At 44.5% G+C, this 13,799-nt stretch overlaps 1 protein-coding gene across 12 annotated transcripts in view; it reads left to right on the forward strand.

Moving 5' to 3' along the window:
- The window catches only part of FRMD4A (FERM domain containing 4A), a 452,880-nt gene that overhangs the window by 418,090 nt on the left and 20,991 nt on the right, over positions 1–13,799 (forward strand). For 5 of the 12 annotated variants that reach the window (XM_077169377.1, XM_077169376.1, XM_077169375.1 and 2 more), the window contains exon 23: positions 5,515–8,877. The exons of 1 other annotated variant lie outside the window; for it this stretch is intronic. In XM_077169377.1, coding sequence (XP_077025492.1) covers positions 5,515–5,617 — 103 coding nt within the window. In that variant the 3' untranslated portion in view covers positions 5,618–8,877. Of the gene's footprint in view, position 1; positions 74–5,514; positions 8,881–13,799 lie in introns of those variants that run through there. 6 more of the 12 variants (XM_077169370.1, XM_077169368.1, XM_077169372.1 and 3 more) reach the window with 4 other exon arrangements.

Raw genomic sequence — 13,799 nt, forward strand, 5'->3', positions numbered from 1 at the left:
GAGAAGCAACAGAAAACTCACCCATTATGGATGGGTCTGAGTCTCCAACTCACCAAAGTACTGATGAATAGAGGTATCGTAAGGGAATGTTTTGTTCTTAAGCCCTTCCCCCTTCCACTGTCCATGAGTGTTTGTGACCCCAGATGTTCTGCAGATGTATGGCCTTTCCCCATGTCATATTTCCAGAAGGAAACATCCAAATGCTGTGGAAGCGATTATTTTTATGTCTTACTTATAGCTACATGTGGAACTATATGTTTATATGTATGTTTTTACATCAGATGTTAGATGTTTCCAATGTGACTTCCCAGAAAAGGCCTCAAAGTTTATATTAGACCTTCCCAGACTCTACATATGTACAGATGTTTGTGGAAGGTCTTACTGGTTTAACCATCAATGTCTATGAAAAGAGCAGCCTCACTGCAATTTAAGTTTTAAAGCACCAAGGGCAGATGGAGTTGATACAGGAGCATCTAAGATTACCCACATGTTCACCCCAGCACCCATAACAGCTGGCTGTGATACCAAATGCTCAACTGCTTTATAAAAGGTAGTCTAGACCACCACCACCAGCACCAGGGAACTTGCTAGAAGGGGAGCTGCCTGGGCACCTTCTGACCCATGAATCTGCATTTGAACTAGACCCCTGGATGAATCCGATATGCACTGAATACTGTGAGACACCCCAGAAGTGGGCATCAATCAGGAATACCTGGTCTGGCTCCTGTTCTCGAGGACTTACAGTCCAACTGGGAGAAATAACATTGAAAGTAAATAGTATTTCGAGTGATAACTGAGAAGATGAGTTAGTTCAGAGAAGGATAAAAAGTTGTAAGTTTATTCAATTAAAAAAAAAATGAACCCTTTCTGTATTCTAGGAACCATGCTAGAGGCTGTGTCCCTACAGTCAGGAATTTGCAAATCGATTAGGAGAAATAAGAGGGGAATGAAAGCCTCAGCTTTTTGCACTGAGCACTCTCAGGCTTAAAAACAAATCACTAAAAGGATTCAGAGGCATGAGGAACCAATTCTGGCCTTTTGGAGATTCTGTGAACCTGACTTCAAAGGCCTGGGGCTCCAAGGGGACTAGACAGGTGGATATCCAGAGAGGCCAAATCACACATGCAGAGTCAAACAAGGGGTGTTTGGGGAATAGCAAAGAGTCTCATGTTGCTGTGGAGAAAGCTGGGCGTAAGCCTGCAAGTGGGATCTTGAGAATGGAATTGGTTTTAAAGAGCTGCTGTGAGAATGTAGTCGAGTCAGCTTGAAATGGATCCAAAATATACTACCAGCAGCCCCACTGTGCCCAGTGTCCTGGCTGTGTGGACACCAGTTGATTTTGACAGTTAAATCCTATTTCTCCATTTTTCTCAACATTTAGTAAGATGGGCAGGGCAGATAAAGTGTTGCTGAAAAATACATCTACAAAGTCAATCCATGAACTTTATAGAAATACTTCCATTGAAGTCACTTCATTTCGAGATCTTGGCATTGCATTTCCAACTCCTCACCCCCACACCTCAAGCAGTTCTGAGCTACAGATTCCATTAGTTGTGGGTGACAGAGCTCAGGAGTCCTCACCTTCAGTGTCAGAGGGGTTGCACCAGCCGGTGGCCCGGCTGATTGCTGTGTCTGGGGTATCTGTGAGTCAGCTCCGGGCAGGGCCATTCCTGCAGAGGAGAGAGGGCCTGGCACCTTCCTGGTGGGTCCACTGGCAACACTTTGGGGACCTAGCATGGCCAAGAGGGCCCAGGTCTAATGGCACCCCCTGGTGCTTCAGCTCTAGGAGGTCTGTATTAGATCCCAAAACAGCCTACAAGGAAGGGCTTTTACTTAAATTTACCAGAGGGGCTATAATGCCACCTGTTCACACTATTTGTGAAGAATAATTACTTCCTAAATGGTCTACTTTGTTAACTCTTTCTTCTTAGCAAGTGGTGTTTCTCAACAATTTGTGTAGAACTGAATTTGTCCCAACTAAGAAGCATGGACTTAAGGATAAAATGTCTACATGTTAAGCTTCAATGTTTAATCATAATTTAAAAACCATGTTATATACTTAAACAGTGGGAGATCACTAAGAAATACTCTGTGTAAAACATCAAAGGGTTGGATGAGTTAAGTCTTTACTTCTAGCTTCATATTGCCATGGTGGGCTCCTTTTTTCCCTTTAATATATTCGTTGTAATCTGAAAAAAAAAAAAAAGTGCATTTCCAACTAGGTAGCAGCCAGCTCCCTCTGGGATGCTTTCAGGCATGCCCTTCTCAGAGGCAGGAGTAGGGCCCCTTCTGCGGCCAACTGGGAACCAAACTAACAGTCAAGTGGTGGGCTCCCCATACCCTATCCTCAGTTCCTGGTTTAGCTACTTTATCCATCGGGTGTCTGGTGAGCTCTTGTTCAATACCTTCAAAAGGCTGAAAGACAGAGGACTCAGTGACATCTCAGTGGCCGATCAGATGTGGGATTCTGTGGTTTGGGAACCTCACTGAGAAGTGGAGAAGAGCACCAGGGTCAGCCAAGGGCCTGGCTGCAGCTCCACATAAAGAACTAACCATCACAAGAACCCTGTCCTCCAGCTATCACACCACTGCTTCAAGCTCAGCAGCCTTTTCCTGAGCCTTTCTTATAAGGGTTATATAGAGGACCTTCCTTCCTCTGAGGCAGACTAGATTGTTATAAAAGTACTTTGTATTTGTAACACAATTATTACTCAACTTTCTTAACAGTAGTCAATAATGGTAACTTTAACGGAAACTATTTAGGATTCAACATACAGTGTTAAAAGAGGTTGAAACACATTTTATAATATTAGGCTACATTAGATAATATTTTCCAAAGTGTGTTCTGTGGATAGTAATAGATAATACTGACAAAGAATTCATGCATTTAAGGAAATTCTAGGTGACACTAAGTAATGCAGGAGTTCTCAGAGCCTTTGATATGATATCCACGTACACTGTAACACTCCAAAAGAAAGCATTCTTTAAAAATAGTCGCACAGACAAATAAGTTCATTTCCTCTCAGCATCTCACGGGACAGCTTTGGGAAACCCAGGCTGAGGCAGTTCCTTATATTCTAAGGAAAATTTGTCCCAGAGGGATTCAGATCATATTTGTACCATGAATAAAATTTTCATCAAGTGTTTAAGAAAAATGATTTAAATGTGCTTGTATTAATTGTATCCAAGAGAGAAATCAATTTGACCAGCTTAAACAGAAAGAGAATCCTCTGGCTGACATAACAGAGAAGCTGGGGTGAAGTTGGACTGAAGGTTCTCTAGTTCTCTTTCCATTCTTCACTCGGCTCCCTGCTCTCCTTACCTTCACGCCTAGGAGAAACTTGACATCCTGGGTTTGTAATCCAACCAGCACCTCTCCAACAGCAGCTCTCAAGGAGGAATCTGTCCTTGCTTGGCCCATGCTCAGTGACAGTGCCCAGAGGACTCTAAGTGGCCCTCTGGGTCACCTGTCCACACCTGCAGAGTCGTGTGAGTTTAGGAGGGGCTGTCCCCAAAGACATGCAGACTGTGTCCTCGGTGGGGCCCAGCTTTCTCTCATTAAAAGCGTTCAATCTCTTAGGCACAGTTGCAAGGGTCAGTTTTGTCAGGGTGGGCAGGAGATTGGGAGGGCCTCATGTCCAAGGCCAGTAGCCTTGGTGAGGGCCTCGGCAGCCATATTTAAGCAGCACTGGCCCTTACTAGGCATAGGTGCCTTTGGGTTTTCCAGCTTCAAGCCACCTGAGAAACTAACAAAATCCCAGGACACCTTCATTTGTTTGTTCATAGAGAGGTCAGCAAATCAAGCAGGAAAAGAGGGCACACTGATTGTTCTTAACTGTGAACTGATTTATGAGGCTGTGCACCTTGCTATGTTCTTTAGGCTCCTCATCTTCAAACTGCACAGAATAGTGTCTTCGTGCCGCCATCCCCACCACACCCCCGGTCTTTGGTGTGGGGAGATCAGCTGCAGGGGAATCAGCTTTTGACACAGAACATCCCTATGGTGTTTTCAGACTGATTTTTCTATCCCTGAAATGGCATATGCTCTGGGGAGGTCACATGTGAAAGTCCAGACATAAAGGTGGCACAGGGCCTATAGGTCTCACCCATTTAGAAGTCACAACAAATGAAAACCAGAGGCTACTTCGTGCAAAACCTAAAACAAAGGGGTGAGCCCAAAGGCCATCCAGGCCAGCTTCCAGCTGCTACTGGGCAGTGCGGAGCTCTGCAGGTTGAGGTCAGAGATGCTGGAGCAGGTGCAGAGTAGGGAGGAGACCCAGGAGGTCTCTCCTCACTATCTCCTTAACTGTCCTCTATTCAACAACTTGCCAATTCCCAGCCAAACTATGATCAGGGAGCTGAAGTCTGAAGTTTGTTTTGCCTAGGTAGAGGTACGTGAGAGGCTGCTTTTCTGATTAATGATCCTTAATAATGGCTGAAACAGGCTTTTTTTTTTTAAAAAAAATGTTTCTTTTGGTCTTCTAGATACTTTCCTATATACTTTAAATGAACATTTTGTTTTATCACAAAACCAACACATGTTATTTAGCATAAACAGTCAGCATTGATTAAAGAACTTTTTAAACTCCATTGAGGGTGATGGAACAGTGGCTCAGTGGCAAAATTCTCACCTGCCATGAGGGAGACCTGGGTTCAATTCCTAGTGCCTCCCCATGCAAAAAAAAAAAAAAAAAAAAACCCTCCATTGAGGGCATGCAAGGGTAGTTCAGTGGTAGAATTCTCACCTGCTATGCAGGAGACCCGGGTTGGATTCTTGACCCATGTACTTCCCAAAACAAACAAAAGAAACCAACAAAAACAAAGAAACAAAAAAAATTCAGCAAAAGGTGCTGAATTATATTTATATTATTTCCACGGGATACTAACGTGGAAAAAGAATGAAATGTGACCCCATCATACAGCATACCAAACAAACAAAAAAAAAATTAAAACTCCATTGAAAATGTCATTTCAGTTCCACTATGGAGAAATATCACATTTTGAGGGGTTTTCCAGGGCACATGAAAAATACAGTAATGAAATCCAGTCTTGGGTCTCACAGAGGCCAACCCGAGTGGCTTCCCTGTGGGAAAGTGATCACTGGAGATTCTTGGTCTTGGCTGTCCATAGACTCCCCTGGGGAGCTTTGAAGGCCCCCAGGTTAAGCACATCCTAACCAATTAAGCCAGAGTCCCCTGAGAAGGACTGGGTTCCCCAGGTGACTGCTGTGAGCCACTGAGTTTGGGAAGCCCTGCTTTGAGTAGGTGCTCACCTGCATGTTCCCTTTCATAGATGTTCAAGGTTTCACCGGGTCCCCTTTATGTGAACGCTTTTCCATCTGTGAAAGCCTCTGTTTGGAGTGTGAGGCCGCGGTCCTCGTGGGTTTTGGCACACAGAGGCTCCTGTGGACTCAAATGGCAGGCACAGGCCCTGTCTGGTAGACACACACTTCTGAACTCAGCCATTCGGTGCAGCCCCAGTAACATCTCATCTTCCTTCTTGGACCCCCTGCAGGAATTACAGTGATAGCTGTTTCCTGGATTCTCCCCTCTATCCAGAACTAGCTGATGTCCAATGGTACGGGCAGGAAAAAGCCAAGCCCGGGACCCTTGTGTGAGCTGCCTGGCCTCAGTCTGCCGCCTCAGCGCCATCCGGGGATCACCTCACTGCCTCTCATTTGCCTTACCCAGACGCACTGTCACCCTGCACCAGCTTCGGCCCTCAGCACTTTCTTTCTCCGTCTCCGCATCCCCCTCACCCTCAAAACCCTGACTGAGGAGACATTCTGGAAGGTTCCGGTCCCACTGTGTGTACCCTGGCTCTTTTGCCCACGGAGAGCCAGGCACCAATCCTCAATGGCACCTCGATGGCTTCCCCCTGCCCTGTTGGTCTCCAGGCCAGGAACCTTCAGGGGGACTGGCTGGCATCAAACTCCCACGGACAAATGACACTGGTAGAGAACAGGAAGGGGGACTAATTAGTACAGGGTGATCCAGAAAGACTGAAGCGGTGGCCAGCCTGTCTTCTTGAGCATGAAGAGGACACCTCCTAAGGGATATTTGGCTATCCCCTGAAGTACTCCTTGATGAAACAGCTTGGGGAAAATGGGTGTGGTTGGGGGAAAAGATGAAAAAGGAAGCTTCACACTTCAGAGACACACCAGAGAATCACAATCAGTTCTATGCTGCCAAAGATTAAAAATAAGTAAAAATATACAGACACACACACACACATACACCAAGAGGGGTCAAGAGGAAGGCATTCTTTCTGCAGTGATGTTTCTTTTTCCATTTTAAACTGCCACTACATATAACAAGTGAGTTTGTAAATTGTCCCCTTTCTTCATCCCTCCTCCTTTGCATTCCACTTCTCTCTCAGTCCAGAGCCTGAGGAACTAACCCAACATGAGGGGAAGGGTGAGGGCATCGGGGGGCTTTACTGACTCATGCACTCCATTGATCTGAGCCCGAGGGAACGCAGGCCTGTGGGGATGAGCAGAGCGCTTAACCCTGGTCCCTACTGGGTACTTGAGCCCAAGCCCGAGACATGCAACTGCCCTCCTCTGGGGATGTGTGGTCACCTTAAGGTGATGGTTGCCAAAAGTGGTTCTCTGTCATTAAAACAACCAACCAGTAAAAGTGTATCCTATTTTTTTTTTTTTTTTTTTTTTTTTGCACAAGGTGTTTCATTTTATTTTGTGTGGGAAACTAAGGGAAAAGCACACCACTGTCCAAGTATTTAACTGTTGTGGCTCATTTTATGTTTGAGCACTTGTGTGACAAAGAGCTCAGATCCGATGCCTCTTGGCACCAACTTTAACAGTGTGTCACTTCTTCAAAGAACCCAACTATGCTCGTCAGTAATAAGACATTACTCATGGTCTACTAGCTAGCAGACAGAACAGGGTTGGAAAAAAAGCAGCTCCCGAGGGGCCACATGCCTACAACACTGTCAGTTCCCTCGATGCACCACATTTGTCTGCAGACACCGAAAGAGAAAGAAAGGAAGAAGGAGGAAAAGGTGTGTGGGAGCTGCATGTTCACATGTGTTTAAGCTATGCTTCAAACACAACTGGAAAGCCATCATTATTCATCAAAGGCCTCAACAGTACTTTTCTAATCACTAACAAGCGCACAATCTGAATTGGGTTATTCAAGATGGCACAAACACTGTCACCACAGAGGTGCTGTGCTGTGCTTCTTGGCATGGGTTGGGGTAGGGAGACTTCACTCGTCATGACTTCTGTTGGAAAGACATCCAACAGCCAGGGGCAGGAGCAGGGTGGGGCGATTTTGTGGGAAAGCCAAACCCAAGTTAGCTTTAGCGTAAAAAAGAAAATATTTGTTTTTATGTATATGTGATCTAAGAACAACAATAAACTACCAGACTAGGAGATTCAGAAGACGCTCCGAGGAAATCAGTCCTCACGGTGCTCCCTCGCTGCAGCTTGCAAAGTCCAGTGGGATCCAGCTGGAGAGCTCACCCAGGGCTGGCATCCAGCGAGCATGTTCTTCTCTGCCTTGTCTCTGGGAACATTTGGGGCCTGGGTCCCCAGCTCTGTGCATGGCGCAGTTGGTGACACCAGTTTGCAGGAGACATTCATATTCAGAGAACACTTTAGGGATAAATCCTGCAGGATGAATACAAACTGGTTATAATGTGACTAATTGATTTGGAGGGTTGGTGGGAGGGGGTCTTTTTGTTACTGTTATTTTGATCGTCAGTGCTACAAACAGCAAGGGTGGTTCCCCCCCTTCCCTATTCTGAAGCATTATCACTGGGCCATTTTGTTTCTTTTTTTTCTTTCTCCCAAAAGAAGATGCATGAATAATCGGATTGAGTTAGTTACATGTGACAAAAAGAGAGAAGGCAACCAGACTACATCCAGGTAGAGTCATTTGAGATTATACCTGAAGTAAATCTCATCAGGCTTTTAGTCCAGCTGAGTCACAAGAAAAGACAGAAGAAAAGTCTTTTTAGAAAACCCAAATTTATAGTTTGGATCTGAGGACAGAGGGGAACAGAGTGGAAGTGGGAGTCACAATTCAGACAAATATCACGATGGTCTGGCAGTAAAACAGGTTTTACTGTTGAGCTGCGATCAATGGGTACACATGTAACAGTGTTAGTCCTTGGAGACGTTTAATTAACAATGTGGAGGGAAACGATATAGGAATTGTTCACAAGCACTTGCAAACCTTCGTAGATCCATATTTCTTTCAAATGAAATATGAATCCCCTAGTCTGTTATAAAGCCCCTACTGGATTCTTTGGATACATGTAAGACATTTCCACTTTAGCCAGAAAGCTGGTGTCAACACATACATCAAACTGTTGTGGTCAGTTGTTTTTGTTTTTGTTTTTTTTATTATATGCAGGTGAGTGTTGAAACTGTTAAAATTCCAATTTGTTTCCATTCAGTATTAGTTTAGTTCTAAATCTAGCAAACCCCAGGCAGGTGCTATCAGATGACCAGTTACTGCTTAGTTAACTAGGTGTAAAGTTTTACATATCCATTAATGGCTATAGTTTATTGCAGGTTGTGTAAAAGGGACTCTAGTTAATAATGGGGAAAAAGATTAGGTTGCTCCTGAACTGGCTGTCGAGCATGTAAAAAGATTTGACTGGATTCTGTTCAACTGTAATCAATGGAAAAGATGAACGTTGTAGAAAAAAGTTGCAGAACTAAAAAGAAATCTGCTTTTAATTTATTCTTTTTGTATTAAGAATTTGTATAGTACCTTTACATTTTGCAAAACAGTGTTGTCAACACTTATTAAAGCATTTTCCAAATGAAAAGATCCTAATGCCTCTTGGAGATTTTGTGTTTGGTTTGACAGATGATTCAGCAGGTTTACAGCTTTCCAGAAACCTGGAATTCAGGGAACTCACTAGGCTCTTTTTTTAAGAGTTAACCTATGGATGATATGGGCTTCTTGGCTTGCTAGGTGATAGAGGAAAGCTCTGTTTAGTCGAGACTACAAAATGTAGTGTCATTTTGTTAATTACATAAAAATAATATATTCTAAACTATGTATATCTCTCCAGAGTGGGCTGAGCCTGGGGAGGGCTGACCCTGGAGAGGGTTGAGCCTGGAGAGGGCTGACCCTGGAGAGGGCTGACCCTGGAGAGGGCTGAGCCTGGAAAGGGCTGACCCTGGAGAGGGCTGACCCTGGGGAGGGCTGACCCTGGAGAGGGCTGACCCTGGAGAGGGCTGAGCCTGGAGAGGGCTGAGCCTGGAGAGGGCTGACCCTGGAGAGGGCTGACCCTAGACAGGGCTCCAAACAACAGAAACAGTCCACAGAGGATCTGGACCATGTCTGGAAACAAGCCCACATTTATATTTCTCAAGCCCCCAAAACTGCCCATGGGAAACTGCCTTCCTTGGAGAGGCAACCAAAACCTCAGCATCTCACAATAATCTTCACTGATTTTTAAAAAGAAACTAAACCAGGGACCTTCTACAAGTCTTTTGCATGTAGATAAGTCACACCTGAGGAAATAAATCTCCTATCTCCTCATTAAAATTGAACTATCACATGAAAGCAGCTGGCCCTTCAGAAAGATGGGACTGTTTCCATTCCTATCCTACATTCCTACCCACACCATGCACACACAGGCACACTTTTTTTACATGCACACACACAGGTAAACACACTTCCTCACATGGTACCAATAAGGCAATGACAAATAAGTATTACTTTGGTTGTGAGGGAACACCCCCGTTTCAGGAGAAGGCTTTACAAGTAGCCAGCCCTTTCTCCCAGAATATCATCTTGAAGAAGCTCATATTCAAAATTGTCTCTAAAAATAGGAGTACTGTAAGAGCTCCACTGATGAGGGCCAGGCAGCAGGTAGTAGCCTCAGTCAGGCACTTCATGGAACATTCTGGGCTGGGACCAGGCCCTCAAAACTTGCCCTCATGGATTGGACAAGCAGGCACACGACCCCAATATAAGAGGAAAGGTAGTGACTGATGTTCAAGAGAAAGAAGGAAGAGATTAAAAAGATTGCCAAGGGTAAGAGAAAACAAGTATAAAGACAGGGGTCTCCCATTGGCCCCTCCCTGATTCAGGGGGTTGACTGATCCGAGATGGCAAAGGCCAAAGCAGCCTGCAGTGGCATAACCTATACACCTCACACAGAGCAGTGCCCTGACCCTGGATTGCAATTCAGGAATATAGAGTGGAGATTGACTGATAGGGCCCAGAGGTTTATAATTTCACCAGAATTTTTATTAGAAAGAACCCCTTGTTTCTCTTCATACATTTTTATCCCTACAAGTGAGTAGGCTCCTAATTCATTTATTTTTTATTCATTTATTCATTATCTCCCAAGCCCACTCTAATCATGCTTTCATGCCCTCCACTCTAGCAAGACCCCTCTTGTCAAGGTCAGTGATGACTCCCCATCATGCCAAACCCAATGGTTAATGCTCTGCTCTCACACCATACGACCTACCAGCACCAGGTAGAGCAGATCCATCCTGCCTCTTCAAACACTTGCTTCTCTTGGATTCCAGGGCTTCATCTTCTCCTAGGTTCCTCTTCCTACAGACTGGCACCCTGCTTTTCACTCTCCTTGATGGTTTTTAATTCATCTCCCAAACTCCTCGCATTGGCAGTTCCCACAGGGCTCAATCCTCAGACTCCTTTTTGTCATGGGCACTCACTCTTTTAGAAGTCTTATCCAGTATCCTGACTGAAATGCCCCCTCTATGCTGATTACACCTCAATTTATCCCAACATCCTGGACCTCCTCTCTAACACTTGTACATCCTACAGCCTACTTAACAGTTCTGCAGGAATGTCCAGCAAGCAAACACAAGGAACACTGAATTCTTGAACTTCCTCTCCAAGCCTGCTCCACTCAAGGCCTTTCCCAGTTCAGTTCCCAGCAACACTGCCTTCCAGGACTGCTTCCTTTCTCTCTCTCTCTCACTCCTCACGTCTGCAACAAAAACAGAGGCAAAGTCCCTGCTCTTATGGAGTTTACATTATGTGGAGGGTGGAGAGAAAGAGAAAATCAATGTCAGTTAAATTATACTTTAGATGGTCATAGGAAAGCAGGTAAGTCAGAAGATTTAGCCTACAACAGGAGGAAGAATACCTATCCAAGTCAGGGAGGAAAAGATAAGCAGGTAAGTTTGGAGGTAGAAATACACCTCAAGACTGCCTCCAGATTCAACGTAATGTGAGAAAAAGTAGATGAGGATATGCTCCAAGAGGGACGGAAAGAGGTAGCAGGATAGAGGTCTTGAGCAGAGTCATGAAGGATCAGAATGGTTGCTGAGAGGAGAGGAAGATGAGAAAGGCTTCCAGACACTGCTGAGGCTCAGCAGATCCTGTGACTTCCCCCCAGCAGCATTCCCAGGGCATAGGAGGAGAAGGATGCTGGGATGGTCACCAGCTGAGCTTTGTGGCATGGGTGTGGAAGAAAGGTAAGAGGACAGGAGAGCAGAGGGTACTAGGAAAGAGTGAGTGATGAAAATGGAGTCTAGACTGGTGAGAAAGAGAAGGGTGCCAGGAAGGTCCTAAGAAAGCAGGAGAGCAGAAGGTGAGTAAACAGAATGCTGGAAGAGACTGAGGAACAGTGTGGGAACGAAAGAGGGAGGGGGATAGGGTTGGACTTGACTAGAATTTCTAACAATCTTGTAGTTACCCCCATGTGAGATGAATCACATAGCTGAGGAACAAAGCCATGTGCTGGTGCTAGTGGAAAATCACCTGAGTTTGGAATTACTTGGAGGAGGACCTGGGTCTTTCTCTTTTGTTCAGGAGCTGAAAATCTTGCAAACTACTATATGGAGACAAAGACCACACCAATTATTTTAACAGAGATGATTTACTATAACCAGGTTCAAGAGCTAATAAGGTAAAAAGGGGACACAGACAACTGCAGGAAGCAGTTTCACTCCTAGAGCTGGGAAACAAAGATGAGAGTCTGAAATTACAAAGTTGAGATGCTTGAGGGAAGAGCCCCATAGAGGTAGGAGTCAGATCTCAGAGGACTGGACACCACCTGGATGGACTCAGTGCCTCAAAAACTTGGCAGGACCTGCAGAGCTGAAAGAAAAACCTCTGAAGAGGGCAGGCACCAGCTGACAGTGCTGTGATCTTTGAGTAGCAACATGAAGCTGGTTCTACAAGTATGGAAATACTGCTTCTGAAATTAACTGTCACTGCCAGACTAGAGAACCGTTGTCATGTTGCCAGTCAAGAACAGGAACTGTCTTAGTTTGCCACAACTTCTATGACAAATTTCACAAACTGGTTGGCTTAAACAACTGGAATTTATAACTCACGGTTTTGGAGGCCACAATCAATGTCTCTTCAGGCCATGCTTTCTCCTGGAGTCTGGAGTGTTCTGGCAGTAGCTTGCTGGCTAATATGCCTCTGTTACATGGCAGTTTGTCTTTTTCTGTCTCCTCCTGTGGCTTCTACTACCCTGTGTCCAAATTTCCTTTGCTTATAGGGACTTCTATCATATTGGGTTATAGCCTATCCTGCTTTATTTTGGCCTCATCTCAACAGGCTCTTCGAAGATCCTACTGAAAAAATGGGTTCACAGCCTACAGGGCTGGGATTAGGATTTGAATAGGTCTTTGTGGGAGACATGACTCAAACAGTGCAGATCCCCTCTTCCTCCTCCTGGGCCCAGTCTCTCTCATATGTCCATTAGTAGTGGGTCCTAACAAAGAGGGGCTAGCAAAGCAGCTTTGTTTTGCAGAGGCTCATCACAAAGCAGAGTATGGAGGCAGACTTGGAGCTGAGCGATAACAGCTTCATGACCCACTGGCCAGGAATCTGGCTCCCAAACATCTAAGCATCTCACCTCTCTGAGTTGTGTCTAGTCAATTCCCTGAAAGTGCCTAGTTGGAGGAAGAACTAAAGAACCCTAGATTCTAACTAGAGACCTTGAAAATCTACTACTAGATCACATAGGTCAAACTAATTCCCAATATTTACATTTTTTTAAAGTTTTTGAAGGACAAAAAAATGCCTATCTTTTCTGACCCAAGTTAGTGTAATATGAATCAGTCTCAGAAGGATTTGTAGGAAAAACTAGTCCAAGTATATCAAGACATGTTTCCCAGAATGACGAAAACACAATCATGTATTTTCTTAAATAACTTTCACCTTCATAACAAATATGCAGAAAGAAGTTTATTCCTCTCACAGTCATGTCTCACTCAAATGGAGATCTGGAAATAATATGAGAGGATCAAGAGTGATATGCTCTGTCCAATCGAATCGGTGACGAAGAGTCTATGACAGACCAAGAGTTCTTCTGGCATCTGCTCTGTTAACACCTAGTTGTTCTTAAACTGATTTTATCTTCAGTTTGATTAGTAGTTTTTCTGCAGTTGAAATCACTTTATACCAATATTCACAGAACCGATTCAAGTAAGTGCAGTTATATCTACTTCTATTTTAAGAGGATGTGGCAAAGTCAGATTTTAATCTTTTAATCTCCATGACCCACTTGTCTCAATGATTCTGAAAGCCAAGAAACTGAGTAATATATTATTATATCACTTAGGGACTGAGTCTAACAGAATATAATGGAAACCAACTGCAGTTTAACCAATATTTCTCTAATAGAACATGAACCCCCGAGGAAGGCAGTTCAGGCTTGTTCAATGACTCTGTAATGCAATCTAAGAATTGGCTCTTTCTCCTGCTCTGCCATCTTTAGCATGGGTCTCTCATTGTCCAGATCGAGGGATGGATGTCAAGCATCTCTGCATCATGACCCCTCTCCAGGAAACAGAAAAAGGAGAGAAGATGACTGCCAGA

Source organism: Tamandua tetradactyla, chromosome 7, assembly GCF_023851605.1.
Source record: "Tamandua tetradactyla isolate mTamTet1 chromosome 7, mTamTet1.pri, whole genome shotgun sequence".
NCBI lineage: Eukaryota > Metazoa > Chordata > Mammalia > Pilosa > Myrmecophagidae > Tamandua > Tamandua tetradactyla.